The following is a 13,913-nucleotide window of genomic DNA, read 5'->3' as shown; positions in this document are numbered from 1 at the left end:
GAGACTAGGCGTCTGTTTAGCAGAGCTCTAATTCCAAGAATTTTTAAAACCGATCATCTCTAGTTTTAGAAATTCTTAGGGCTAGAGCTATAAATAGATTAAGATCTTTGGTTTAAACATCTTATTCTTATTTTAGATTAAAAACATATATTTAAACAGCTTTATTTTATCTTATAAACTCCAAATCCTAGGTTGATAGAGATATACCAAATATGATCTAATATTACAGATTGTACAACACCCCCAGAAACATGAATCATCTACTTGCCTTGTTTCAACAAAGATCAAACACAAGAACAGACAAACATAAACAATTGCCGAGCTGCTGAATGCAATGCAAATACTTGCATGCATGTACAGTTGTAAACCTGCCTAGCCAGATTCCGCTCCTGCGAGGTCAACTCCACCCCGTCGTGCGCAGTCTATTTCCTTGTCCTCAGGCCATCCGAATTCTTCCAAAAATGACAGTACCACACCATTGGACCAACCAAAACCAGTCTGCGAAAACATGTCCATGAGCTCAAATCAGAACACAAGATAGTTGGATTATAATTCTCTGCTTTTATCGGTTACCATCTATCAAGGAATGGAGACATGTCACCATCGATCAAAGGAATGGATTCTAATTCAGTTCGCATCATGCGTGATGCGAACTGAAAGGCTTGCACTTTGATTTGTAACTTACAACCATACCTGGGGTTTGTATTCACCGCCGCCTCCAGATTTTCCACAGGCCTCGACATCATACTTCTCATGCATCGCGCCAGTTGCTTTGTAGGCGGCATAGTTTGTTCTCACCCACCTCGTAGCAATGTCCGTGGCTAATTTTCTCGCCTCCTCTGAACCAGAATTCAACAGCCCCTCAGCTATAAGATGCTGCAATGGGGCCCATCCATTTGGAAAATCCCTGTCAAATTATTTGCTCAAGAGTTAAGCAAATGGGAAGCAAACTCATTTCCCTGCACAAATTTCACCTGGTGGAGTTTTATCATCCAGAGGGAACTAACCATTGCTGCCCTGTGTTTGATAAGGAAGTTGCTATTCCTGCGGCATGAAGCAATCCAGATGCCTGGAGGCTTCTCATGACTCTCACCGATTTTGCCTTGTCAGCAAATTGTACCAATCCTGGTTAGGTCTCATGCAACCAAAGTAAGTAACCATGCTGAAAGGATAAAAGGTCGTAAAAACAAGACTTTCAGACGTAACTATTGCTCTTCCGGTACTAAAAACAATTCAAGAAGTTAGGCAAATGCAAGATTATAGCTCTTGAGGTCGAATAAATGTGGGAGAACGGTAAAATAAAAAAAGAACTTATGCAACTGCTTGTATCAAGGTGCTTCCTTCATATAAAAATACTTACCGCACCCACATATATTAGGAATACAAGAATGAGAGTTCATTTTTCTGAACAAGTCTAATCTAAACAAGGGATGGTTTTTGTTTTTTGGGGGGAAATGTAGCAGGAGCACTGCCAATATCATCAAGAATTATCAAAAACATGGTCGCTGAACAAAATATTTGCAAATGCTATATAAACTTTCTAGTCCTTTGGTAGCTAACTTCATTTCACAGGATACAAGCTTCAGAACAATACACATTGCTACGACAAACAATGTTGCTGGATATTGTTTTAGATACTGTGAGAATAAAGCCGTGCATACTTTGGCATTTAAAACAAACACAGGGAGTCAAGGATAAACCTGAATGGTGTGCATTTAACCATAACGGAACGAAGTTAGAAGCAAATATGTTGCGGTTCTGTGAGTTAGACTTCCATTGGTAGACTCCCTGAAATAATAATGCGTATCCAGTTAATACCATCAGAAACTGTTGATCAAAATTGGATAAGATCATAAGAAATCAAAATGCTATCATTCCTGAGCACCTGGAAGTTTCCATCGGTAGGAAGCCAGTAGTCAAGCCACTGCTCCATCTCGGAGTTCCACAAAATAGAGTCAATTGCAATATGACGCGCTTTTGAAGCTTCTAAAAAAAATTCTGAGGTTGCGTCCTCTCCAATGAGTTTGGCAAAGACCGCTATGTCCAGCTCCATCTGTGTTGTGCAAAAAGACAGTAAGGATTTGTCACATTTCTAAGCATTGTTTTTCGATGAAAATTACAAGCATTGTTGATCTGATCTAGTCAGAAACTTTTCTTCCCAACTAGCTTCCTAGGTACTGTGGATGTAATAATTGACGAACTGAAATACGACTCTGAACTTTATGTATCCGAATCATATTAACTCTAGATATCATTCCACGCCAGAACATGTGTATCATGAAAAGATTCATATCCTACCTTGAATATGAATGTGTTCAAGTCCACGGGTATAATGAAAGTTGTCGCCAATGTTGTCATGTCAGTAGAATTTCTGTATAAAACAGTGAAACCATTAGAAAAACAACATTACACGTTAAAATCACGAATTTGATATCACTGGAGTTTTAGTGTCTTCTTTTAGTAGTACATGTTTTAATTAATGGAGGAAACAGCAGATTTCCTTTTTGTTGGTAACTCTTTTTTTACGCGTGAGTTATCAAACATCCAACCTCATCCATCGGGAGCTAAAATCCCATCCTGATTCTGCTGCTGAAGCAACTTGGTGGTACAACTGTTCCTTAGCGGCTGTAGAAGTAAGCTTCGCAGCCAGTTCCTCATCCTTAAAGAAGAACAGACTTTAGTTAGTTGATCCTTTTAATGGCAAAACTTTTTCACTGCCATCAACAAGTTAAAAACATAACCAAAGTTAGACTTTACAATTGTTGCACTTTCCGGCCTAGGTCTGTTCCACATAGCCTGGTAGCGAGACAAATTATGGACCCGACCATGACTGTCCATTATAGACACATTATGAATCTCTGCATAAAGATCAATGTAATGGGACATTGCTTTTTAATCATGTGAAAGCATAAAAACAAAGGTGAATGGTTGCTTTCTTCATCGGCTACCTGACATCCAGAAGCTATGCTCTTTCAGCAGGGTGGGGAATGCTCTCCTTACAAAGCTCAAGTCACCAGTTTCCCTATATATGTCTAAAACCATCGAGCTTAAAAGTGGTGGTTGGCTGCAGAGATAAAGAATCTATCAGATGACAACCATGTGGTAATATAGGTCTTGTACAAGTTCTCTACATGTCATCGGCAGAAGTACAACTTCTACTTGCTTTCACAAATCAGACTCTGATTTCTACTCTCTTTTTTTTTCAACAGTGCGACCCTATCTGCACGGTTTTCATTGGAGGTCCAAGGTTAGATGCGAAACGGGGGATGAAGCTCCCGCGGGCTCGACTCCACTTTGGAGTCAAACCCCCAAGCTCCTTGCGTGCCCGTGGAATGGTGCGAAAGGCGGGGCTCGATCCCCCTACCCACGGTTGCTCCCCACCAAGCTTTACCGCTCGGGCATTCACCAGTTCGCTGATTTCTGTTCTCTTATCATAAAGGTATGAACTTCTAAAGCATTGGACAGACATCATAACAATAGCGAAATATCTTATGCTCTAGATGAGAACTAAACATCATTCTAGTGCAGATAGGAGTTATCACCTTCGATTGGTGTAGTAAGATCTTGCCCCGTTTAGAACAAAACCATATTTTTCCACAAGGTATACAAGATTAAGCACGATTTCCTTTGCCGTGTTGAACATTTTGCTCACCAGTAAGCCCCTGCATCGAGAGCCATTCATAAGAACCAAAACAAGGAAAACAGCAGCGACACTGGGACTGTTTGGTAGAACTCCAGAGTAAATCAGTGGGAGCTCTGTTAAACAGCAGTTTACAATTTTTAGCTTTAAAAGTAATTTCGTTAAATTGATTCTCTAAAATAAACTAAATTTTGGGAGCTAAAAAAATCAACTTCCCCTAATTCAATTCATCTACATAATCACTTTAATCGTAGCATTTATCTAAAAAATAACTTTCAGCTACAAAATAGATCTCCGCAAAAAATCACTCCATCTAAAAAATTTAGATCGGAAAAAACTCAACCAAACATATTTCAAATACCAAATGCCGTCACCGATCGATAATGTCGTCTCGGAATATTAAATCTGATAACGTGGCCACACCAGTACGCCGGCCGGCAAAGCATCACCGGCCGGCAAAAATCAGCCGCCCCTGTTATTCAGATGGCGCCATAGATACGCGACAGACAGGAACAAACAAACATGCTGATGAGCAAGCGTACAACGGACGCAGGAACAGACAAGTGAACTTGAGAGAAACCACGTTCGATGGAAACAGCTACCTAACAAGTGAACACTGAAGCGTACATGAAAAATACAACTCCATATATTCTTATACACGTATGATTTATCTCAACTATTTACCTCTTAATTAATACCCAACCATATGTTCATTTTTTATATATTTTATAAATCTTTCTACTTATTCTTCTAGTACAAATTAAAATGCGAATAAACGGTATTCATAAGTCATAGGTCTGAATGACCTAGCATTTAGTGTAATGTTCGTCTGGTGTCTAGGCCTGGATTCATCAATTATATCTCTCTCAAAATAGATTCAACGAATTCACGTGATCTAGCGTTGTAGAAAAAAGAACCAAAAAAAAAACAGTGCCGTTCGTTGAGAGCGGAGGAGGTAGTAGAGGGACCTGACGACCCAGTAGGAGTCCCAGTAGTAGACCTCCCGGAACCTGGAGCCAGGCACGACGACCCTGCCAGGCAGCGGCAGCAGCGTGTGCCGCTCCGGGCGCGCAGCGACGTCCGGCGCCACCCGCCGCGCCAGCTGCTTCCACAGCGCGTGCACCTCCAGCGCCCACGCCCGCGCCTCGCGGCTCTCCACGCGTGGCAGGAAACCGCGCGGGTCGGCGTCGAAGTCCGGCGGGTCGGCGGCCACGAGGTCGGACCCGGCTGCCCCGAAGTACCGCGCGAGGAACGCCTCCAGCTCCGCCCGCGAAGGCGCCGGCCGCGGCAGCGCCGCCAGCGCGGCCGCCGCGGCGCCCTCGTCGGTCGCCAGCGGCAGGTCCACGTAGAGCTTGGGGTCGAAGTCGTTAGGCCCCAGCACGCGCAGCGCCTCCGACTGCACCCGCTGTAGGAGCCCGAGCAGCGCGTGGGCGCCCTCATCGTCGCCTTCGTTGGCTGCGGCGGTGGCGGCCGCGGTTGGAGCCATATCGAGCGCGCGGAGACAGAGCAAGAGAACGAGGATAACGTGGTGGGGATGCGGAACGACAACCATCGTCCGAGGTTTTTGAAGCGGAGTCCGTTAGTTGGTGGTGGAGGATCCGAAACGGTTGCGGCTGTGTCGGTGAGCTACACGACGCGAGTTACGCGAGCGCGCGCGGCGGGTCTCGCGACTCCTCTGCACTCCGGCTCCAGCGGGAAGTGGTGGGGGACCGGTAGCTTTTTGTGTGTGTGTGTGGTGGGGGGGGGGGGGGGGGGTCCGGTAGCTAGCCAGTAGGCTAGCAGCGCTTTTGACAATTTAGGTTGTACTATTTATTGGATTGTGTCAGTGATCGATGTGTATGTCGGGCAGCGCGTTTGGTAGACAAGCGTCCGGGCAAGTGGAATATATGCGAGTAGCGTGAAGTGATTAACTTTTGTGAAATTTAAAGGTAGTATGTAGAATTAAAGGTAGGATGTTATGTTTATTGTGAGAATCATTTTGTATTTTTTAAGTGGTAAAAATTTAGTAGAACTTTATCTTTCAGTTTTATATCAGATTTTAAGATGGTAAATTAAAATAAAGTGATTTAAGTATTAATTTTTAGTTTAAAATAGAAATAATATAGCTCATTTAAATATACTCATCGTATATATAGCTCTAGCTATGTACATTTTTAAGTTAGGAACATCCCGTTTTAATTTTTTTTTTAGTTAGAAATATCCAGTTTTAAAAATTTTTAAGTTGAAGCTTTACTAAATAGGGCCTTCGACCCACAGTATGTCGCTGGGGCATTTAGGCTTTAAGAATCCTTGGCTCGGCAGCCAACCGGCCACGTTTGATCGGCGGGGCACCGGCTGAGCTTTTCGGGCCGAGGGCGCACAACACGTCACCGATCGTGAACACCACGAGCTGTTGGTGGGGTTATCCCTCTGTGACTCTGCGAATTTTAGACGGCCTCGACACGTATGTAATCGGAGCCACATTTTTCATCATGTTTGAAGCGATATGTGTTCCTCGTGGTGATTGGGCACGGTCCTGAAATGGGCAACAACTAGTGTTACTTCGTGTTTTGTTGAACGCGCCTAACATATTTTTAGAATGAATGATTATTTGATATGTAGGTGTGCATAGAACTGTAAAAAATTAGGACTCTTTTTCGGTTATTAGGAAGGTACCTGTGTGTTAAAACGGTTCCCAAATCTTCGATATCAATAATTTTATTTTGTACATGATGCAAACAAACAAATCAAAAGATGACAACCAATGTCTCCCTAAGTGATATAGGTTAAGATGCTTTATTGTTATTTGCATCCACTCAAATTGAAACACAGAAATAATACATTGACCTATCAAAATATACGAAATAACATATACACTAAAAACATAATGTTTGAGAGAACTTTTAATTAAGATCATAAACCAATTTATATGGCCACATAATGTACCAAAAATCGATTAAATTGGTGAACCAAAAGGCTTTTCAATGCCTAAAATAACTTTGTCCTAACCTAATAGGACAAATAACTTATTTCAATTCTTTTCCACACTCCATCGATCTATTTGATCCTGGCTACTACCATAGTGCATGCTTCAACAGTCCACCTCCCCGCTTCAGGCACTAAAGGGTCATGATGTCACTCCTTGCTAAGCTACAACATTATTCACATCTACAAAAAGAAAATGAATTTAAAGATTAAACCAAATGGGTCAGGTAACTTCTACATTGTAATAAGGACCATGCTTGTTAGACAAAATCCAAAAAATGTGTTTTTTTGGCCAAAAGACATAAAATCTTTGTTGCAAAGCTAAATAATATAAATTGACCGTCAGAACAAATTCAAGTGCCAATATATGTGAGAAAACTCAGGTTGAGTTTAGGAATGGTTGTCATAGAAAAACAATATTTTGCTCTGTCTGCCAATATTACATCACCTAGGAATCCATGTCTCAAAAATCCTAGAATCATATGCCAAAACATAACTCATGTAATGTTCTCACACCCAATCTCACATACAAGAAGGAAAATAGTTCAACGGTAAGTCCCAAGTGCATTAAAGAAATCTATCGATATTTCTTCATTTCAACAATATATGTTTCGTAGCACCATTATCAATATGTTGCATAAAGCAACTTGTGGCTAATTGCTCCAAATGTTGAAGTATGTCATACTCACACCAGTGTACCAAACAAGGGTCATCAGCTACCTGCAACTTTGCTTTTGCTATTTATTTTATTTTCGGTTGGGGTGTAATTTCTTGCTCTGGCCTGGAAACGAACACAAGAACAACGATATTGAGATCATTATACTTGGATGTCAACCATTAGGGTAAGCATATGAGCTAAACTCAAGAAATAGTGTACATATGAGATAAACTAAAGTAAGCATATGAACACTAGGATATGAGCTAACTTCAAATTAGCACATTCAACATAGTTCTAAATTCAACAAGCAAAGTTTCGCTCAAATTCAAAGCAGATGAAGGCAAACATATTGTAAGAGGCACGAGCAGGTTCCATGAGGTACTCTACCAGAACACAGTACATACACATTCAAACCTGCAAGGAACCTACAGTGTTACCTATGACTGAATTATGAATGTGCAATGCAGCTAGATTAGTGAAAGAAGCATCATGATTAAGGGAAAAGGCTCAGCATTTACCCGTAGAAGAGAGACCTGAGCCTGATGTCATACACGGTGACAAACGATGGTCCATCGATCTCGTTGCTGCTTCAGCAAGTCGTTGAAAATCTGAACTCATGCTCGGCCCTAAGATAGAACCACATGATGTTGTTCTACTCCATGAAGGGGTACGAGCCCAGGCCCCACACCTGTGTTGATGTTCTTGTGGATCTGTTGCAAGAATTGAGAGAAATAATTAGATTTACCTTTGTGGCGGTAAAGAATGGAAGACTGATTAATGAAGGAGGATGAGGAAGTTGTGATCAGAGGGCATGGGCGCACCGGGAGGCTGAGTGTATTGCCTCACATGACCCTCCACGACGGCTGTCTTGCCCAAGCTGATCTTGCCGATGAGGATGAGGTTGTCCATAGTGTGGCCAGAGAGGATGATGATCTCTGTGACTTCAGTTGATACAGTCACTATGAGAATGATGTAAAAAGCAACATAAGTAGCTTATAGATTTTTCTTATAGAAAGAAAAACTACAGATAAATGAAAGATGCATAATATACCAGTCTCACACATATGTCCATGACAATAGGAAAAAAATATCTATGCGTATGAATATCAAGGAGAGACAGTTACAACAAAACTACATTCTTTTTCCAAAATTTTGATCTGATAAAACAACTTTATACCTTTCCCCATCACACAATAGCACAAGGAAGCACAACGGGTGCCAAATTAAAACTCATGTTCTCAATCCTTGCTCGCTAACCATCAAAAAGATCTTTAAAAAAGCTTGAGAATATGGAGGGCGAATATATGCATATGAGTGAACGTTTAAGCTTCATCAAATAATTGCCCTGTTCAAAACAACAACAAAAAAGGGTTACAACTTGTATGGCATAGCAATTATGAAAAGTTAGTGTATCAATAACTATAAGGTCGTCTACATAATAGTTACTACCGGCTACTGCAACAATTACAATTGCATTAACCAAGCATTACTACACCTAGAAATAACAAGAGTTCACACCATAATTTCTACACATATGCCATGTCAATTACCACTAGACTGACATATCACTTGCCATGTCATGATATATAACAGTAATAAAAATATCAGAGAGCAACAATGATTACTACACAGATATCATGTCTACAACATAATTACTACACATACGTCATGGCAATTAACACCATATTGACTTATCGGTTACATGTCATGATCTACTACCAGAAACAAAAAAAAATTAAGAGCTACCATAATTATTATACAGATGCCATATCAATTACTAAATATCTCCAGTATCAGTTGCAATGCCATAGAGACCAACCATTAACCACAATAATAAAATTTGAGCAGTAAAAAGAAATATAAATAAAATAATCTGATCCTCATCTGCAGCAACAAGATCACCAGCCACGACGATATCAGCTGCCACAGAAAGGCGGGTGCTAGGAGCAGGATGTCGAGCCTAGCGCTACTTCTTCACTGCTGGCGACATCTCAACAAAATCAGAATCAGAATCAACTCTTACAACCAGCTTCCGACATGCCACCCTCTTCTTGGAGGTTCCCCTGGGAGGTCCTGCCACAACAGTTTTATGATGTTGTAGACGCGGAGAAGAACAAAGCACAAGTTCCTACATAGAACCGGTATCACCAGATATTGTTGATGCACCTCCAGTCCCTACATCATTAGATGGATCCATACTACAATAAAAATGGAATAAATCAATTAGACTCGAAGCAAAACTGATATCTAACCCATTAATTACTGTTACAAGAACAATTACTATTCAAGTAACAAAAAATACCATATATACATATACAATAGTATCCACCTTAGTTACTACACATACATCATATCAATTACCACCTGAGTGATATATCAATCACCGTGTCATAATAACTAACCAGTAGTTTCACAAAAATTCTAAGAGCTACCACAAAAGTTACAATGAAAACACACCGATTACTATATGTGTCTCATATCAGTTACCATATCATAATCACCATACAAGTAACAACAATAAATCTAATAACTAGTTAGGTTAATACATAAGATAAGATATCAAATTAATACATGCAAGTAGAACAAAATAACAACAAGAAAAAAAAATGAATCACATGTTAAAATACCAATCATCACATAGCATGTCGCAACTAGAGTTACAATCCATCACGACTCAAACAGATCAGATACATCAACAATGGCTAGCAATAGTAACTCAATTCAAAAAATCAATATGCAATTATGACCTACAAAACAATTGCACTGAGATCTCCCTTCTAACTAATGCTTCGTGCCTGCTCATACATACATATTTGCACCCAAATTTGCAAGTAATACCTAACCCTAACAAATCAAAATGTAACTACCACTAAATTTGCATCGCAAACCCAAATCGATTTCAAATAATATCCATCAAATACCACACAAAATGTGTCATTAATCTGACGTAAAAACATCAAATACTAACGCTAAACACACCCACCCAAAAAACCTAGGTCCTCAAACAAAATCGTAACGAATAAACACATAGGGGGTTGTGGGTGCCTTCACCGGTTGATAAGGTCAACGAGACACACCCGTGCGTGGAGACAACGGTGGTGCTAGGAGTGGAGAAGATGACATTGCCACCGGCGCTAACAACCGCCATGGAATCCGACAAACCTGCGCGAATCCACACTACCGAATCCCAGTGCGTGAGAACTAGATTGGATGGGAGACAGAGAGGGCGATGAGGAGGCGGTAGCATGATGAGTTCACGTTACAGGAAAATATGGTGATGATGAGGGCGACGGAGTCGGCGAGAGCGAAATGCGCAAGAACGAAACGGGAAAAGATAAAATTGTGCGAGAACAAAATCAGTTCACGTTACGGGAAAAGATGTTACGAATGCCCACGTCCGTGTCGACTTGGCTGGCGTGCGCGGAGAACCAATGGCAACGGGCTCGTTGGTGGTTAGACGCAACGTGAACTGCATTTAGAGATGGCAAAACATCCACGGTCTACAATGGCTTTGGTGGCAAACGCTCGGAGAGGGGGATTGATGGATACATAATCTTTTGATTGGACTAGGGTTCACAAATGCTACACGATGGGTTCTCGCATTTACCGTCCAAAGCCCATTGTTCCTTCTTTACAACCGGGACATGTTCAGCCCATATGATGCCATATACCGTAGAGTGCGTAACATGGTGAGACACTACAATCATGACTAGTTGGAGTGGGACCTTTTCTCTATCGACAATAGTTTGTTCCCAGTGGGCTTTGGTTGGCATTGTTTGGGTCCAACTAACCTGTCCAGGAAACCAAGTTGGCAGCTACTATATGGACTCCTCTCTGAACCCATGGAAGGCATCGACGAATAACAAGCAAAACGCTCATGCGTCGGCTCTCCTCTTCCCCATTGTTGCCTCCCCCAAGCTCCATATCCCTGATCCCATTCCTATGCTTCTTCCCAGCCTATCCAAGCTCCCCCAAGGCTTTCTACTCCCTAATCCTTAATTCTATTTCTCCCAATTTTTATCCTCAAACACATTGTATCCAGTGTGAATTTTGGCTATACATCTGTTGTGCTTGTGTTGTTCGGTATTGGATTGTGAGGTACGTGACACACCAGTTGCTTGCCAAGTGCCAACACGTTTGGATCATTCAATTCGCACCACAAGCGTGAACCAGAGCTGAAGCCCCAATATGGCAGTTGAAAACCATGTATACGTGCGTCACCCTATATGTTTTGCCTGCAATTTGCTATCGTATTGCTTACAGAAATCAATCTGGATACAACACGCACGTATTTTCTGACTAGAGTTACCAGTTACGGTTGGCATGGACTAAGTCTACAGGCACGTGCTACCCTTATTGCCTTCTCACGACTTGGACGCTCGCTGGCAATGCCGTAAGCGGAGGGCAGCGCAACACATCCATATGCCGCTCCAACCCTCAGGGTAGGCAAGCACATCAGCTACTCAATCTCATACAATTTCAAAGTAAGAAACGCCTGCCCGGAGAAATTAATTTCACATAAAAAAATCGACTACTCAATTTCATGTGCAGGTAACACTACTATAGAAACAGTTTTTAAAGGTGGGTGGTAACACATTTCTACAAGCATTAGTTGTCCATCTCTGCTAAAAAGGGTGGTGCACGTAACGATCCATCCTTGGCATTCATTCAATGCATCTCGTGAAAAGGCAAGAAAAGAAAATACAAGTGACTTTCATATATATCAAACGATGGTGCTACCAATTTCTCAACTAGTCCAATTGATCTCTTAAATAATTTCTGTACATACATGATCAACTAATCTGATTGACTATCAATTTTCATCTTTAAGGTGCACATGCTAGCACGTGGATTTAATGCAACAGTAGATGCTATAAGGGAAGAGAAATTTCCATACGTGTATCCGCACACATGGTTTATCAGACCGTTTATTTATGTTGAGATTCGTGTTGGAGAAGTAATTGAAAAATCATAGATAATTCAGAGATATATAATTATCAGATGAGAGAGATAAATAGTTGAGATAAATCGTACATAATTGTATTTCCTGGATGGCAGTTTGCAAACTTGCTGGTTTTGAGGCCGGAGGTGTGCGCGGATCAATCTGAGGTGTACAATTCGCTGCTGCCGGCGTCTCATTTTTTCCGAGATCGATCTTCGCTGCTGGCGGCATCTCTTTAATCACGTGGACTCTATCTTGTAAAGTATTTATCTCCAAGTGTTCACGTGTAGCACTTGTTTTATGCAAGTACATACTTTATCTCCCATACTTTATGTTTGTTTTCACGTGGACTCTATCTTGTAATTTGCCGCGACAATATGCACCTTGTTTTCAAGTGTACAATTATGACTCCGGAACTCGGCTGTGCTTGAAGGTGTCCTGCCGCACAAGAAACATACCTGAACAACTTGAAATTGGAACCCCACGATTGGGTAGGTTTTTCAAATGAGCAGGCTGCCTTTTCACTTTTGGTGGGCTTGAATTTCGGGTCAAAGTTTCTTGGAGCCTTGGGCCACATACCTCCGGGCTCGCTTTTGCCCAGCTCTACTTATCCTCCCTCCAAAAAAGCTATGCTTATCCGGCCCTAAGCGGGAGGGGAGGCGAGAGCGAGCAGGCGCTGTCCAACCCAAATCCGAGGGGAATCCATCCGACCCAGGCGCAGATCCACAGCCCTTAGAGCAAACCTAACCGGCACCCTACTTCTCTCCTTATCTTAAATTTTAGCAAAAACGAAAAAAAAAATCTCCAACCGATTTTCTATTCAACTTCCTATCTTTGTTCCCTATTTATCTTCTTTTGCTCTCCATATCTAGCAAATATGAGATACTCCTTATTCACTTGTTACTGTTCTTGCGTAGGTGAGGAAATGAGAGTGAGAGGGAAAGGGAAAGCAGGTGAGGGCTGACAAATGAATAAGAATTTATAAGAACAGTTGTCATATAAGCACATACGTTATAAGAACAGTTATCGTATAAACACATGTTGTAAGAATAATTACCATATAAGCATATACGTTGAAAGATTTTGTAAGAGTAGTTATCACATAAGTCTACACATTGTAAGAATAGTTGCTGCACAAACACATACGTTGTAAAAGTATTTACCACACAAACACACGTGTTGTAAAAATTTATAAGAGTAGTTGCCACATAAACACACGTAGAGATTTAAATAGAGCGTGGCGGGGCGGGTCCCCCACCTGCATGTCCCCTGTCCCGCCTTGCCCTGCCCTGAGATCGGGTGATTTTTCTTTTTGCCCTGCTCCGTCCTGTGTAGCCTCGACTTTGACCGACCCGCCTCACCCTGTCTCCATTAAAATTGTTAAAAACTCTAGATTAAGTTTAATTATGAGATAATATCTATCACAAACATACAAATCAATAAAAAACCACATATAAACTTCACAAAATCTAATTTAACATGACAATAATTATATATATACATTAGTTTACTAAAAGTTTCATTACAAAAGGATAATAAAATTCTTAATAAACTCACTAAACGTGCATATAACATATACTCCGGGACGGAGCGGGGCGGAGCAAACCTTGACCTGCCCCTACCCCACCTCGACCAGCCGCCTCATCTTGCCCCGCTCTAACCGGTGCTCCACCCCATCTTGCCCCAACCGGCACGGGGTGGATAGAGAC

General features: G+C 41.5%; 1 protein-coding gene across 1 annotated transcript; it reads right to left on the bottom strand.

The window, feature by feature from the left end:
* Positions 1 to 148: 148 nt before the first annotated feature.
* LOC133907806 (probable trehalase) lies at positions 149 to 5,338 on the bottom strand. Its single transcript, XM_062349897.1, has 11 exons — positions 4,609 to 5,338; positions 3,543 to 3,662; positions 2,949 to 3,064; positions 2,758 to 2,858; positions 2,550 to 2,659; positions 2,299 to 2,371; positions 1,886 to 2,053; positions 1,701 to 1,788; positions 1,008 to 1,125; positions 694 to 907; positions 149 to 498 (listed from the first exon to the last, which is right to left on the bottom strand). The coding sequence occupies exons 1-11, from the start codon at positions 5,190 to 5,192 to the stop codon at positions 373 to 375; spliced, it is 1,818 nt and encodes a 605-aa protein (XP_062205881.1). The 5' UTR covers positions 5,193 to 5,338; the 3' UTR covers positions 149 to 372.
* Between the last annotated feature and the right edge of the window lie 8,575 nt (positions 5,339 to 13,913).

The sequence above is a fragment of the Phragmites australis genome, chromosome 24, assembly GCF_958298935.1.
Source record: "Phragmites australis chromosome 24, lpPhrAust1.1, whole genome shotgun sequence".
In the NCBI taxonomy this organism is placed as follows: Eukaryota; Viridiplantae; Streptophyta; class Magnoliopsida; order Poales; family Poaceae; genus Phragmites; species Phragmites australis.
The sequence above is the reverse complement of the archived record's forward strand: the minus strand, read 5'-3'. Positions and strand labels throughout refer to the sequence as shown.

Coding starts and splice junctions, on each gene's coding strand:
- LOC133907806 (XM_062349897.1), bottom strand. CDS start 5,192: ATGGTTGTCGTTCCGCATCCCCACCACGTTATCCTCGTTCTCTTGCTC. Junction 2,660..2,757: donor GGCCGGAAAGTGCAACAATT/GTAAAGTCTAAC, acceptor TTCTTCTTTAAG/GATGAGGAACTGGCTGCGAA. Junction 2,372..2,549: donor TTTAGCTCCCGATGGATGAG/GTTGGATGTTTG, acceptor TGTTTTATACAG/AAATTCTACTGACATGACAA.